This window comes from Lygodium microphyllum, chromosome 12 (genome assembly GCF_053477565.2).
Source record: "Lygodium microphyllum isolate KBCC chromosome 12, Lygodium_microphyllum_v1.1.10, whole genome shotgun sequence".
In the NCBI taxonomy this organism is placed as follows: Eukaryota; Viridiplantae; Streptophyta; class Polypodiopsida; order Schizaeales; family Lygodiaceae; genus Lygodium; species Lygodium microphyllum.
This window is the reverse complement of record NC_141146.1, coordinates 12,191,625-12,205,457: the sequence shown is the minus strand read 5'-3', so window position 1 is coordinate 12,205,457 and position 13,833 is coordinate 12,191,625. Positions and strand designations below refer to the sequence as shown.

The 13,833-nt window shown below is 48.5% G+C and overlaps 1 protein-coding gene across 7 annotated transcripts in view; it reads left to right on the top strand.

The window, feature by feature from the left end:
- LOC148027458 (cilia- and flagella-associated protein 44-like) overlaps nt 1-13,833 on the top strand; it is a 223,066-nt gene that overhangs the window by 73,135 nt on the left and 136,098 nt on the right. For all 7 annotated transcript variants that reach the window (XM_087689155.1, XM_087689154.1, XM_087689153.1 and 4 more), the window contains 4 exons: nt 2,309-2,415; nt 2,548-2,660; nt 2,764-3,189; nt 3,371-3,465. In XM_087689155.1, coding sequence (XP_087545281.1) covers nt 2,309-2,415; nt 2,548-2,660; nt 2,764-3,189; nt 3,371-3,465 — 741 coding nt within the window. The remainder of the gene's footprint in view (nt 1-2,308; nt 2,416-2,547; nt 2,661-2,763; nt 3,190-3,370; nt 3,466-13,833) is intronic.

Sequence of the window (13,833 nt, the reverse complement as noted above, 5' to 3'; positions counted from 1 at the left end):
CCTGATGAGGATGGTAACACCAAGTGTGGAGAGTTGGAGAGTCGAAGTGTTGGGAGTGTGCACTTGCAAACGGAAGATTGAAGATTGAAGGGTGTGTATGTTTGCCAAGTGGGGGATGCAATTATAAATAGCCAAAACACCAAAATATTGGCCAAGTTGCTCCTATAGGGACCATAAATGCTGCTTACTAAAGAGAAAAATGCCAAAAAAATAGGGGAGATCTCGAAAAAATCCTAGATGACAATGACAAAGTCTGGTAGGTGTAGGTAGACTGTGGAAAGCAGAAACTAGCCTAGGAATGCACACAAGGAGCCAACAAATAAAGAAAATGCACCTAAACTGCCAAAGCTCCTATGTCTCTATTAGACTCTGATAGGAGTTCACAACAAGGAGATGATAGACTAACATGACTTCAAAGAGACATCTTGGAATAAAGCCAAATGTTGGGCCAACATGTGTACTATCCTTCAAATATCGGTCTAATTCATCATCTTTATTAGACTTTGAAAGACAGCATAGGTCACTCTTATAAGCCAAACCAATAGCTTCTGATTTATAGATTTACCTTCTCATAGGAAACAACAATTGTCCAGATCATGACTGCATGTCACCATGTCCAAGAGAGCAGCCCCTCCCAAGACTTGACCAAAGATTCAATCTAGCAAAGCTTGTGGTGGCACATCAAGTCACAAGCATATCCCAAATGCTAAGGGTACCTTGGGGAACAACCCATGTAATATCATGGAAGAGTCATTTTCCAAAGCCTATCCCACCAACTATGTACTGCTACTAGGATGCAAACTGACTATCTCGCTATTGGCTGCCCTGTGTAAGGAGAGCCAAACAAGGGACGGCTGAATGGTCACCCCTGGTTTTTTGAGAGCACCAGTCAATTGGTACTCATGCCACATTTTGGTTCAGTTACAAGTTAGAATGTTGATAAGCTCAAACTTCTGTGGGCCAAAAACCATGCAAATGACCAATTGACATGATCATAACATTATTGTGAATTGAGCTATATCTTCGCTACTTGACTCACAAGAAGAATTTCCATAATCTACTCCAAACAACAAACAACTTTTGGAGGCGAGTATTGGGAGGGGAACTGCCCTCCATTGGCTGCATTCTTGCTTCTATTTGGCTCATAGCAGCTAAGAAACACGTTTCTTTGAATTTGAGACTTACGAAACATTTCTGAAAGTACGAAACGTTTCTGAGAGTAAAAAATGTGGGTGTTTTTTTTTTTTGGGTGAGTTGGAACTCAAAACATGGTTTTTTTGACAAAAACTATTGGGCAATCTTAAACATGATGATGATGATGTGTAATGACTCGTGAGGGCTCAAGATTTTGGACGAGAGACTGATTTTTTTGTGATTTTGTTTAGTTATTGGACTTTGTCAATCTAGTATTTATTCTTGTCTTGAGAGTTGAATATTATACGACTTTAGTCTCATTTATGAGTTATTTATGATATATTATGATTCATTCTCGATTTCGACATTTTGTCAGTTTGTTTTAAAATGAGAATCATGATATTGCAACTTGACTCAGTCCATTTCGTAGATAGGCTATTTACATGTTAATTTCAATTTTCTTTGTATGATATGTATGAATCATAATGTTTAAGTTCTAAACCATAGTATAGCTTGTCCAAAGACTAACTTTGACATAAGTGACAAGTCAATAATGGATCATGGATATGTAACGTATTATTCTCAATTAACTCTATTATCACTCAAGCTCAATTGGCCATTCTTTGTTTAAGAGAGAGTTCCATAGAGGTTTAGAGCCTCTTTCCCTGGTCAAACCTATTAAAAATCCCTATATAAATAAACCCGTGTTTCTTATTTTACCCCCTCTTGAAAGAAACTTACGAAACACGTTGCTAACATTTCATTTCTAAACGTTTTTGACGTTTTTGGCTGCTATGATTTGGCTAGAGATTATTCTGTCCTAACAATTTGTCCCTGGAACAGAGATGAATCAGGTGACTCCTTTCTTTGCAAAAGACAGTAAAGTAAAATGTCATAAAATTATGTGGGATCCTCACATTGTGGCTCTGGATAATGTCCAGCATTAGGTTTAATAGTTGCAGGAATTGCCTTTTTCTGTATATTAAGTCCATCCAGAAAACTGTGGGTAAGCCGGATGGATTGCTTTGCCAAAAAAATCTAAATAGCCTCTGACCTACTTCTAAGTATGGGAACTTGCTGAAAAACTGTTTGTAAGGTCTTCCAGACTCGCCCAAAAAATGCAATGTTATTCACATTATTGTCCTGTTTATAATGTGTTTCACATTTCACTCAGATTCATTAAAGCTCCGGGCCCAGTAACATGTATTGATTGGTCACAAAGTGGACAGTTTTTGCTATTGGGCTGCACCAATGGAAAGGTTCTTGAGGTTGCACGCCCAGGTATCTTCTATGTATAGTTAGTACACAAATGACAGATTAGCTCCTAGACAATTTTGTTGCACGCTTCTTGAAATCGTGTGAAAATCTTAATCTGACACTTTTTGTTGGATGTGAATGCATTGTGCGCTGTAGGCTATTCTATTGACACACATATGACATATGAGTTAAATCTACCATCAAAGCTATACATGTTTTGTTTATCAGAAATCAGAGGGCTTCTTCAAACTACTTCAAACGTTGATGGGGTATGTAGCTTCTTGGTACAGCATAGTGATAAATAAGACAAATGATACATGTTAATTTGATAACATCAACTGACCATCAAGCACATACATACATGCTTTCCAGGATGCACAAAAGTCTTCAGAAGGCTCTGAAACTACTAGTAATGAGAACCTGGATTTAGATTCAGTTAACCAAGGCCATGAGAACCCAGAAGGAGAAGATAGCTTGGATAGAAGAGAGGTTGAATCCAGAACACACTCGAGCGAAGAAGACAAGCTTGAAATAAACGAAATCCCATCAGTATCCAAAAACATATTGGAGGGAGAATTGGAAGAATCAGAAGATACATCTGCAGCAACCAAGGATTTCAGTTATGGGAAGCAAACAGACCAAGTTGAAAATAGAAAGCTGTCCAAACCCATAAATAGAAACAAGTTACAAGATAGTGCAGGAACTCCTGGTTTGACAGAACAAGATCAGAGTGGTTATGCAGTTAGAGCTCTGATCTACACAAATAGCAACTTGAATACATTTTACATTGCATTGGAGGTAAATATACCATGAGTACCTAGATTGAAAAGGACTCTCTTAGGAGATTCAAGAAACACAGACTTGAGCCAAAATGCAAAGCTTTCTAGCTTGAGTCCAAGCTCATTAGCCACTTAGACCTATCTCATAACTATTACCAGAAATTTCAGCTCTAATTTCTGAATGGTTTATGCTCACACAGGGAAATGCAGCAGGATATATTTTTGAGTGTCACATTGATATGAAAGGTGTAATGGGAGTAGCAAAGTGGCACTCTGGACCTTCAAAATCATTGGGGTAAGGTTTTATGCATGAAAAGAATATGCAGAACATTGGATTATGTAATACAGGAATATTATGCTGATTCTGTGGTCTGAAATTCAGTGTCTTACTAGCCTGATAAATGATTGAGGTAATGCATGCCTGGATTGCTATTGAGTCCAGTTTTAACAAGAAAAAACTGGAAGAATACATTGTAGATTGTGTAAGACCAAACTGGACTCTCACATCATGACATGAAAAGGCTACCTCAAGGTGATATGCCCTATGACTAGGCTAGTGTTGCTTGTTGGGGTTGATTTTATTCAGTTGCTAGAATTGATTTTCCTAGGATTTGGAAAATAATGAACAGCTTGTGTGGATGTTTGTAGCAGAGAGTAATGAGAGCTAAGCTGCAGTTTGAAGATGTTCTGCAGTTGGACTCTGAAGATGCTTCATGAAGTTCTGCAGTAGCACTTTGGAAAGCATTTGACTACTGGCATGGCTTTATTAGCAAACATACACCCCAGACGTAGCATTTTGAGTTCAGCTTCTCATGAGTTGAAAATGCTTTGTTTTCTTGCCACATTTTACTGATATATTTCTGGTCCTGCTGCTACTGTGCCAAACATTGTAGATGCTCAAAAGTGCTTAAAAGTCATGTTTATCCAACTGTAGATGCTTCTAATGCCTTTTCACTTGAAGATTGAAGATGAACTGTATGGTGCTGTCAGCAAGCTGGTTACTAGTTGGGGTGGCCTTATGATGGGAATCTACATTGGCTTTTTGGGATGAATTATGCTTTCCAGTAGATTGAAAGAAGTAATTCACACTGGTTTGCACTAAGCCCAATATGGATTTGTGCCCAGGAGACAAGTTGCTGATACCGGAAGAAATTGGCAATAGATTGAAGGGAGTTCTTCAGAGCGATTGCACCAAGCCCAATATGGATTTATACCCAGAAGAAGTAATTTGGAAAGTGTGTATCTTGCAATTGGATATGCTACTACAATCAAGATATTCTGTTGTTGCAGATTGATATGGACAAAGCTTTTGCCTTTGTGCACTGGGATTTGATCTCTTAGACCATGAAAGAATTAGACATAAAACCAAATCTCCAAAATGTCATCTTGTAGCTTCATCAGGACAACACCGGCTCTTATGTTCTTGGGTCTAATTTGGCAGCATGTTGGAATTTAGGAAGCTTGGTAAGAAAATTTATCCTCTCAGCAATATGCTCTATGCAATTGCCAATCATCCTCTGCTGTTCTATCTTGATTATCTCAGTGCCTTTGATCAATTGCATGGGTTGCAGCTTCTGGATTGTTCTACTTTTGTAGCTCCCACATATGCTGACAATTGTTGTCTTTGTAGAATTGAGCAAGACTATATCTCTTGCATAATGAGAGCATTGGTGATATTTCATTGGCTGGGGAATGCCATGTTGGAATTTTTTCTTTTTTGCGAGTAAAATGTGGCTGATTATATTACTCAAAAAAACTGATTACAACGGAGTGCTCATGCTCAACAAACTAGCTGGAGCTGATGAAAGTCACAAATACATCATGTATACAAGCCTCTCAAGGTGGTGTGGGGGGGATGGGGGCAAGAAGCCATGGAGGGGGGGTGTATCGCTAACTGGGGCTGCCTGCTTGTATCACGAAAAACAGGTTTTGGCTGCCCCAAGTGCACATGGAATAACATCGGAGCTCCTGACGAGCCGTGGACTCGCCCTACACTTGATCCCATTGGCCAGGTACTGGAGCCCATAGCAGACCGCTGTGAGATATGGGAGATCATAGGGAGTCTTACTGGTTGGCATATCTGGAAGGCGCGGTGTCAGGAGGCTTTCAGCAGATCCTCCTCCATGAAAGGACAGCTCTCCCCTCATCTTGCTACCCTTTGTCAAGAGCCAGACGCCCCCCTCTCCTGTATGTTGAAGGAGGTCCTAGGTGGAGTGCTGCCCACTCTACTTGCCACTTGTAGGAGGATGCCTGCTGGTGAAAATCTAGCGGCCCATACCTCCTTGCTCTATCGGTTCTCGTATTGGGGGAGCAAGCCACTCCTGAGGTATTGCTGGATCTATCTCCCCTCTCCTCAACTCCACTCCTCTCTAGCATCCTGATGCTCATTGCACCTCCTCGTCCACCATCCTGTACACCTCCTGCCATGTCCTGATGGTACGAGCCGAGCCGGCCTCCCAACCAACCCACTGGATGTGGGGGCGCTCACCAATCTGTGCTCCTTCCTGATCTTTGACTTGGGGGTTCTTGATCACCAGCTGATGGTCTATCTCCTCCTGCAAGCCTGGGGGGCTCTGGATTAGGGCCTTATGGAGGCCTTGCCACACGTGGAGCAAGCTGCGTAGGAAAGGTGATCTGGGGGAGGTGATTTAGGCTAACGTGAAGATCCATCTCAGGGACGGCCTCCACTCACTACCAAGCCTCGGTCTGCAATCCTGAAGACCCTCCTGCAATAGGACCTTCCAGGTTTGCCCTCCTGGTGTGAGGCCGCGGACAACTAGCTTGCCCAAGAGAGCCATACTCTGATACTCTGGGTCTACGATCCCAAGCCCTCCCTCTGACCAATGTTGTATGATGGTTGCCCACGCGACCTTGGCTTTGGAATCCCTCGAGCTGTCTGACCCGGACCAAAGGAAGTTCCGCACTAGGCGGCGAAGCTGCACTATGCAGGATTAGGAGAAGCATCAACACGAGGCGATGTACTAGGCCGTCGCTAGGATCTGGTTAACCACGAGAGCTCGGCCTGCTAGTGAGAGGCGAGCCGTGCTCCAGTAGGTCAACTTCCTTCGAATAGAATCGAGGACTAGAAGAAACTGCTGGGTTGGAATGGTGTTGAGTCCCACTTGGAACTCTAGATAACAAACGGTCTGCCCTATGCTCACCCATCTAAATCCCAGGTGGACGCCCCACTCCGTCCTAGAAGTCAGGTCTATGAGGAAACCAACCGACTTTCGCTTGTTGATTTTCACTCTTGCTGCAGAACAGAACACCTCAAGAGCCAGCCTCACTCTCTCTAGAATCAACTTATCGTCCTTTGTGTAGAGTGCTGTATCATCTGGCATACTCTGAGTCGAACAACTCAGTCTCCTCTCTCACTAGAAGTTGGAGGCCGCGTAATCGACTCACATGCGACCTGAGGAAGTGAGACATCACCTATGCAAAGAGTAGGAATAGGTACGCGGCCAGGGGGCAGCCCTACTGGACCGATCTCTCTAGCCTAAACTCCTTCCGTTGCCTACCACCTATGAGAACCCTGCTGGTGGCCGATCTGTAAAGTGCGGAGACCCCGTGAATCCAAGCTTGGGGGAAACCCAACCTCACCATGTTGCCCTCTAAGAAATCCCAGTCCACCCTATCATAAACTTTCTCGAAATCCAAGAGTAGTACAGCCAGTCTCTGCCCAGTGTGTTGAGCCCACTCTGTCGCCTCAATGAAGGTGATTACATTGTCTAGGATGCTCCTATCCTGGACAAAGCCTGTCTGTGTGTCATGTATGATGTTTGGAAGCACGGGGCGTAGTCGCCTACCAATCATCTTTGCCAGTGCCTTATAGGCCACTGACAATAAGGTGATCGGTCTCCACTGGGAAAGCTCCAACTGGTCTCCCCCTTTGGGAAGAAGACTGATAAGGCTTGCCAAAAGACTTGCCTGGCATCTATCTTGAAGTGAAAATCTCCTGGAAGACCATCAGTAGGGGTTATGAAAGCCTCCTTTAGTTCCTTCTTTGTGAAGGGGCTAGGAGGGAGCGTGCCATCTTCTCTGTGACGAGGGACAGGGTGTGATCCCAGACGTGTTGTCTACATTGCTGTCCTCTTGCTGAGGCTGTCTCCTACTGGAAAAGGTGTCTGTAGTAGTTGGTGGCAATCTCCATCACCTTGTCTGGGCTAGAACGAGTCCTCCCATACTAATCTTGAAGACCGTGTATCTGCTCTCTTGAGGTGCGAGACAGGTGCACCTGGAAAAACTCTTTGCACATCGTGTCTCCCTTTCGCGCCCAGAAAGCTGTTGAGGTGCGGAAAGAGAACTCCGAGCGCCTGTCCTCTAGGCTAGCAATGGCTGCTCGTGCGCGGACCTCCTGTGCGTGGAGGGTGGGATCCCCTGGTGCATCCTGTAATAATCTTTGTGTGGTTGCAAGGTCCCGCCGGAGTGCTCTCTCCTCCTCCCAGCTGTGCTGCCTGGCTTGTATGGCTGCCTCTTGGCAGATATTGCTTGACTCGGCTAAGACCTTTACAACCTCCTCTGCGATCCAGTCCCTCTTGCCTCAGTCCCTGGTCCAAATCTGCTCAATCTGTCGTCTCGTCACCTCCTCCCTCCTATAGATCGAGTTAGGGATTCGACAGGATCATGTGTCTAGGGCAAATGCTGTGGTATCAAGTGTTAGGAGAACCGGACAACGTGGTGCCCGCCAACTGACCAATCTGGCCTCCATAAGAGGCTCCCCACTTTCCCACATAAAACCTGTCTAACCGCTTCAGCAAGACTCCACCTAGCCGCCGGTATCCCCAAGAGAAGTCCAGCAACCTCTCCCTCCTCTGGAAGGTAGGGTCCTCTCCAAGCATCGCGTGCTCCTACTGCCAGTAGAAAGACCTCCCATGCCTCTTGCTCCTCCCGAGTCATGCCCTGGTAGTTTCTGCCTCTTGGGCTGTTGGTCCTCTAAAGCCTCCAGGTTATTGAAGTCTCCTCCAATGATCTAGGAGTTCACCTCACGGAGTCCATCCGCGATCTCCACCCAGAACCTGCTGCATGCCCTAACCTCCATAGGGGCATAGACATTGAGGACTCTAAGGCACGAGTCCCCAATATCCAATCTGATCCATAGAACCCTCCCTGCCACTATCGTCCCGTGATCTCGTACGCAGGTGGTGAGAGTCGGGCCAATAGAGGTGCATATGCCTCCACTCCTGCGGTGGGCACCGATGGGGTGCTCCCAGTAAGTGTGTGAGCTTCGCGGGAGTACCCTACCCGTTGGGCTTGGGTGGGAGTGAGCTTGTGCTCTTGTAGATGTAAGATGTCGATCCGTTGGGCAAGGGCATACTGGAGCTCCTACCGAACAATCAACTTCCTGGAACCACGTGCCCCACTATAGTGGAGGCTATTCACATTCCAGGATGTAAGGTGTAAACTCACAGGGAGACCTGTGATTGATCAAACAAGCATGTGTTCGGTGTGGAAGTTGTTGACGAAGAAGAGGAACTATAAGGAATAGTATACGCTTCGCTGTTTGCCTGGATGGTGAACTCTATTCCCCCATGGTAGCCCTTGGCCACGGGGGTGATGGATGCACCAGGTGGTACCACTAGGACGTCTATCAACCAGGTTGAGAGGCGAGACTCCGTACACTGGTAGAAATAGGCCACCTGTGCCAGGAGCCACTCGATCACATCCATCGGCTCTCTCCACTGCGGAGGGGCTCGAAAGATAATGCTCAGATGAGGGATCTCGGCCCCAGCCACCACTAGTTGATGTCCATCATGCAACCCGGCCACTGCTGGGAGAAAAGTGCCAGTCCACCTCCCATCCATCGAGAGATGTAGTTTGCCACCTGGCTCTTCACCTCCTCCTCTATCTCAGTCGTCGTCTAGTCTCCTGTGTGAGAGGTTTGAAGAAAGAAGGTGTAGTTTGGTCCATCCGGTGGTGCTAGTAGATGGACCTTACCACTCCTAGACTTGCGTACCACGAAGATTCCCACCTCTAGGGGTAGTGGGAACACTCCACGCTCCGCAACTCTCAAGTAAGACCACGGCCCACTTTTAAAAAACTCTTGAGGTAGTAGCTGTGCCTGTCTGAGGAAAGAGCGACGAGCGACATTGATGGATGAACTGATGGCTGTGTGGGGAGGGGGGGCTAGACTGCGGGTGGGTAGAGGATGTCGGTGTCTGGGACTTCTCACCTCCTGTGGGAGGGGGGGGGATGGATGGGGAATGGTCACCTATACTGGATGGGTGGGAATGGTCACCTCCTGTGGGGGAGGGGGGGATGGTTGACGGGTGTGATGGTGGGGAGGGGGAGGATCGAGGGACGATAGGGTGGTCAGAGGCACCCGACGGGTGTGGGGGGGGGTCAGTAGCTCTGGGTGAAGGGGGGTGTGGACTAGGGTCGGGGGGGGGGGGGGGGGGGGGGCGTGGGGAGGGGGTGGGGGCTATGGGCCCTCGGGTGATACGACCTGTGACGCCTCTGTGGGGGGTGGATGTATAGACCTGTGGACTTGTCGGGTAGGGCGAGGAGGGGGGGCCGCGTGGTGCTTTGCCGGGGAGGCGACGCTTGCCCTCTTGCTCCCTGTCGTGGCTGTGGAGCTGCTTGCAGCTCCCCTTGCTGTCTCCCTCTCTGTCGTCTTTTTACTCGTGTGAAACCGTCCACATCCACTTGTGGGCCTATCGGTGAAGCCGCCCTCACTTCGAAGCATGTGCACTCTGCTGCCTGGTGCCCAAAGTCATGGCAGTGCAGGCATTGCCCTGGCTGCCCAGTCACAATGACCTGCTGCCTAAAGGAGTGTCCGCCTGCCTCAATCTCTAGGAGTTGTGGAATATTCTAGGTTTCTTTGAGTGCCACCTGTACCTTTGGGACTCCTACGGCTATCATTGCGTCTGCGAAAGAGGCGGGAAGGACAATGCTAAAGAGCCGTCCAAAGTCCACCAATTGGCGATACTCTATCGCCACTCTGGGGAAGAGAAGGGTAACTGGGTGTCTAAGGAACTTGTTGTGGAGCTTAAATGCCTCCATTGTGAAGCCACTGTACCAAGGGACCATGTGGATGACCATCTTCGTGGAAGCATAGGGTGGTGAACTGGCCAGTAACTCACAGGCTGCGTCAACTGAGGTGAGTTGAACCATGAAGATCCCTTGACCCATTAGAACCGCCTCCACTATCTGTGGTGTGCCTATGCGCAGCATGGAGTGAAGCCAATACCGAAGCTGGGCCATGGGAGTGACCTACTACCTGACCGAAGATTGCTATTTCTTTAAGCTCGAGCTCTGCGGCACGGACAACTAAGAGCTGTTCCTCACAAAGGACGACACGCAAGGTGTTTCCATTGCGCGTCCTTGTTGACAACCTACCAAACATGCTGCTGCGCTGCCAGAGGGGGAGGGGAAGTTGCTGTAGAGGGAGGGAGCAACTGGAGTGAAAGGGGGGGGGGGGGGGGGGAGGGGGAGGTGTTGGGCACCCAAGTAACCGGCTCACAATGGCCACAGTGCGGGTGTTGGGCCTGTCGGACGGGGCCGGGCTGCAGTACTACGAAAGAGGCGGAGGACTAGGGCGGAGGAGGCGGGGGGTTCAGGGTGGAGGAGGCGGGGGGTTCAGGGTGGAGGAGGCGGGGGTTTAGGCCCTTAGCCGGGGGGGATAGGGTGAGTTCAGGCGTGGGTGAGTTGGCGGGGGAGGGAGGAAACAGACGGCATGCGGACACTGCGCTGGGGGGAGGTCGCGCCAGGGGATGGGCGGAGCAGCAGGTAGAAGGAGGCTGGGTCAGGGCTTGGGGGGGGGGGTCGTGCCTAGGACAAGGCGGGAGGGAGGGGGAGCAGAAGGCAGGGGAGTAGGCGGGGGGTAGGCGCAACAGGTGGGGGTGAGAAGACAAGTGCGATGGGGGGTGGAGCAGGAGCACGCCACGGGACAGTGGCGGGGGGACGCGCTGGTTGGATGGTGGGGGGTGAGGGAGCAGTGGCGCTGGTAGGAGCTTGTCTATATCTTCAGGAGTACCTCACTAAAACTACCTAACCAAGGGAAGCAAGAGGGTGTGATCCTTGATGCCATGTTGGAATTTAGGAAGTTTGGTAAGAAAATTTAGCAACATGTTGGAATTTAGGAATCTTGGTAAGAAAATTTATCTGTTCAGCAGTATGCTTTGTACAATTGCGACTCATCCTCTTCTGTTCTACCTTGATTACCTCACGGCCTTTGGTCCATTGCATGGGTTGCAGCTTTCGGTTTGTTCTACTTTGTAGCTCCCACATATGCTGATAATTGTTGTCTTTGTAGAATTGAACAAGACTATATCTCTTGCATAATGAGAGCATTGGTAATATTTCATTGGCTGGGGAATTTGCAGTTTTCGGTTTGTTCTACTTTTGTAGCTCCCACGTATGCTGATAATTGTTGTCTTTGTAGAATTGAACAAGACTATATCTCTTGCATAATGAGAGCATTGGTAATATTTCATCGGCTGGGGAATTCCATGTTGGAATTTAGGGAGTTTGGTAAGAAAATTTGGCAGCATGTGGAATTTAGGAAGCTTGGTAAGAAAATGTATCCGTTCAGCAGTATGCTTTATGCAATTGCCACTCATCCTCTTCTGTTCTATCTTGATTACCTCACAGCCTTTGATCCATTGCATGGGTTGCAGCTTCTGGAGTGTTCTACTTTTGTAGCTCCCACATAGGTTGATAATTGTTGTCTTTGTGGAATTGAACAAGACTATATCTCTCGCATAATGAGAGCATTGGTAATATTTCATTGGCTGGGGAATTCCATGTTGGAATTTAGGAAGTTTGGTAAGAAAATTTGGCAGCATGTGGAATTTAGAAGCTTGGTAAGAAAATTTATCTGTTCAGCAGTATGTTTTATGCAATTGCCACTCATCCTCTTCTGTTCTATCTTGATTACCTCACAGCCTTTGATCCATTGCATGGGTTGCAGCTTCCAGATTGTTCTACTTTTGTAGCTCCCACATATGCTAATAATTGTTGGAGTGGTTCCTGTTCCCCTCCTGCCAGACAATCCCCCCCCCTGCCGTCGGGCCCTTGGGCTGCCTCCGCTTCCCTCACCCTGCAGCCCCCGTCCTGTAGGTCCCCCCGCGCTAATCCTGTCTTGCAGTTGCCATCCCTTGGTGTTCAGGGCCCCCCTTCACCATCAGAAATCAGCACATCTGCCCCTCCTCACAATTGCCCCCCACCTACCACACGACCTCTCGTCTCCAATCTGCCCCTCGATCTCCCTGGACCAACCCCCCCCCCCCCCCCCCCCCCCCCCCGCGGTAGCATAGTAGCTTGATTGGTAGGTCCTCAGCAGGGACGTGCAATGCAAACCTCTGGTCAGACGCCGGTGCTTCTGCGAGTGCCCCCTAGTCAAACACCTTGCACATCGTCCTTTCTGAGGAACAACTCTTAGCCGTCTGTGCCACAGAGCTGGAACTGAAAGAAACAACAGTCTTTGGTTAGGTTGTAGGACACTCCCCATCTAGGGCCCAGCTTCGGGATTGGCTTCACTCCACACTACGAGTTGGCACAACGTAGATCACGGAGGTAGTTCTCATGGGTCAAGGGATCTTCATGGTTCGACTCACCTTTGCGGATGTAGCTCGTGAGCTACTGGATAGCTCACCTTATGCCTCCACGAAGGGGGTCATCTATATGGTTCCCTAGTATAGTGGCTTCACAGTGGAGGAATTTGCACTCCACAACATGTTTCTTAGACACCCAGGTCACCCTACTATTCCTGGGACTGGCAGTAGAGTAATGTTAGTTAGTGGAGGACTTTCGACGGCTCTTCGGCACAGTTCTGCCTGCCTCCTTTGCAGATGCAGTGACAGCCATAGGAGTCCCGAAGGTACGGGTGGCTTTGAAAGATACAAAGAATATACCAAAGTTTATGGAGATTGAGGCAGGCAAACACTCCTTTAGGTAGCAAGTTATTGTGATTGGGCAACTAGGGCAATGCCTGCGATGCCATGACTTCGGGCATCAGGCATCAGATTGCATGCGCTTTGAAGCCAAGGCGGCTTTGCCGACAGGCCCGCATGTGGATGCTGACGGTTTTACATGGGTTGAGCGATGACAGAGAGGGAGACGGCAAGGGGGATCTCAGTCAGCCCCTCTGACTTAGCAACGGCAGCAGAAAGCAGGAGGGCGAGTGACGGACCCTTGGTAGAGTACCTTGCAACACCCCCCAACTCATCCCACCCAGCAGGATCATAGACCTCCACTTCCACCATCCACGGAGGCATCATAGGCTACCCCACCCAAGATTCCACAGCCCCACACCCACCCCCTCCTCATGGATCCCCCCCTGACCCTATCCCGCAGTCTCCCCCTTCCAAAGCCCCCCCCCCACCACACACACACACACACACACACACGCCTCCCACCTCCTTCATCCCTCGATCTACCTCCTTCCCACCATCTCTCCTGTAGATCAATCCCCCTAATTCTCACCCAGTACATGTGACACACAAACAACCCCCCCTGCTTCCCACAGGGGGTGACGAGCCTCATAAGCCTATATTTTCTCCTCACTAGTAGCCTAGCCCCTCCCCTCCCCACACAGCCACTAGCTCATTTGACCTAGCTGCCTGCCACACTTTCCCAAGACAGGCGCAGCTGCTTCCACAGGAGTTCTTCCGCAATGGTCCGTGGTTCTACTTGAGAGTTGCGGAGCGTGGAGAGTTTCCACTAC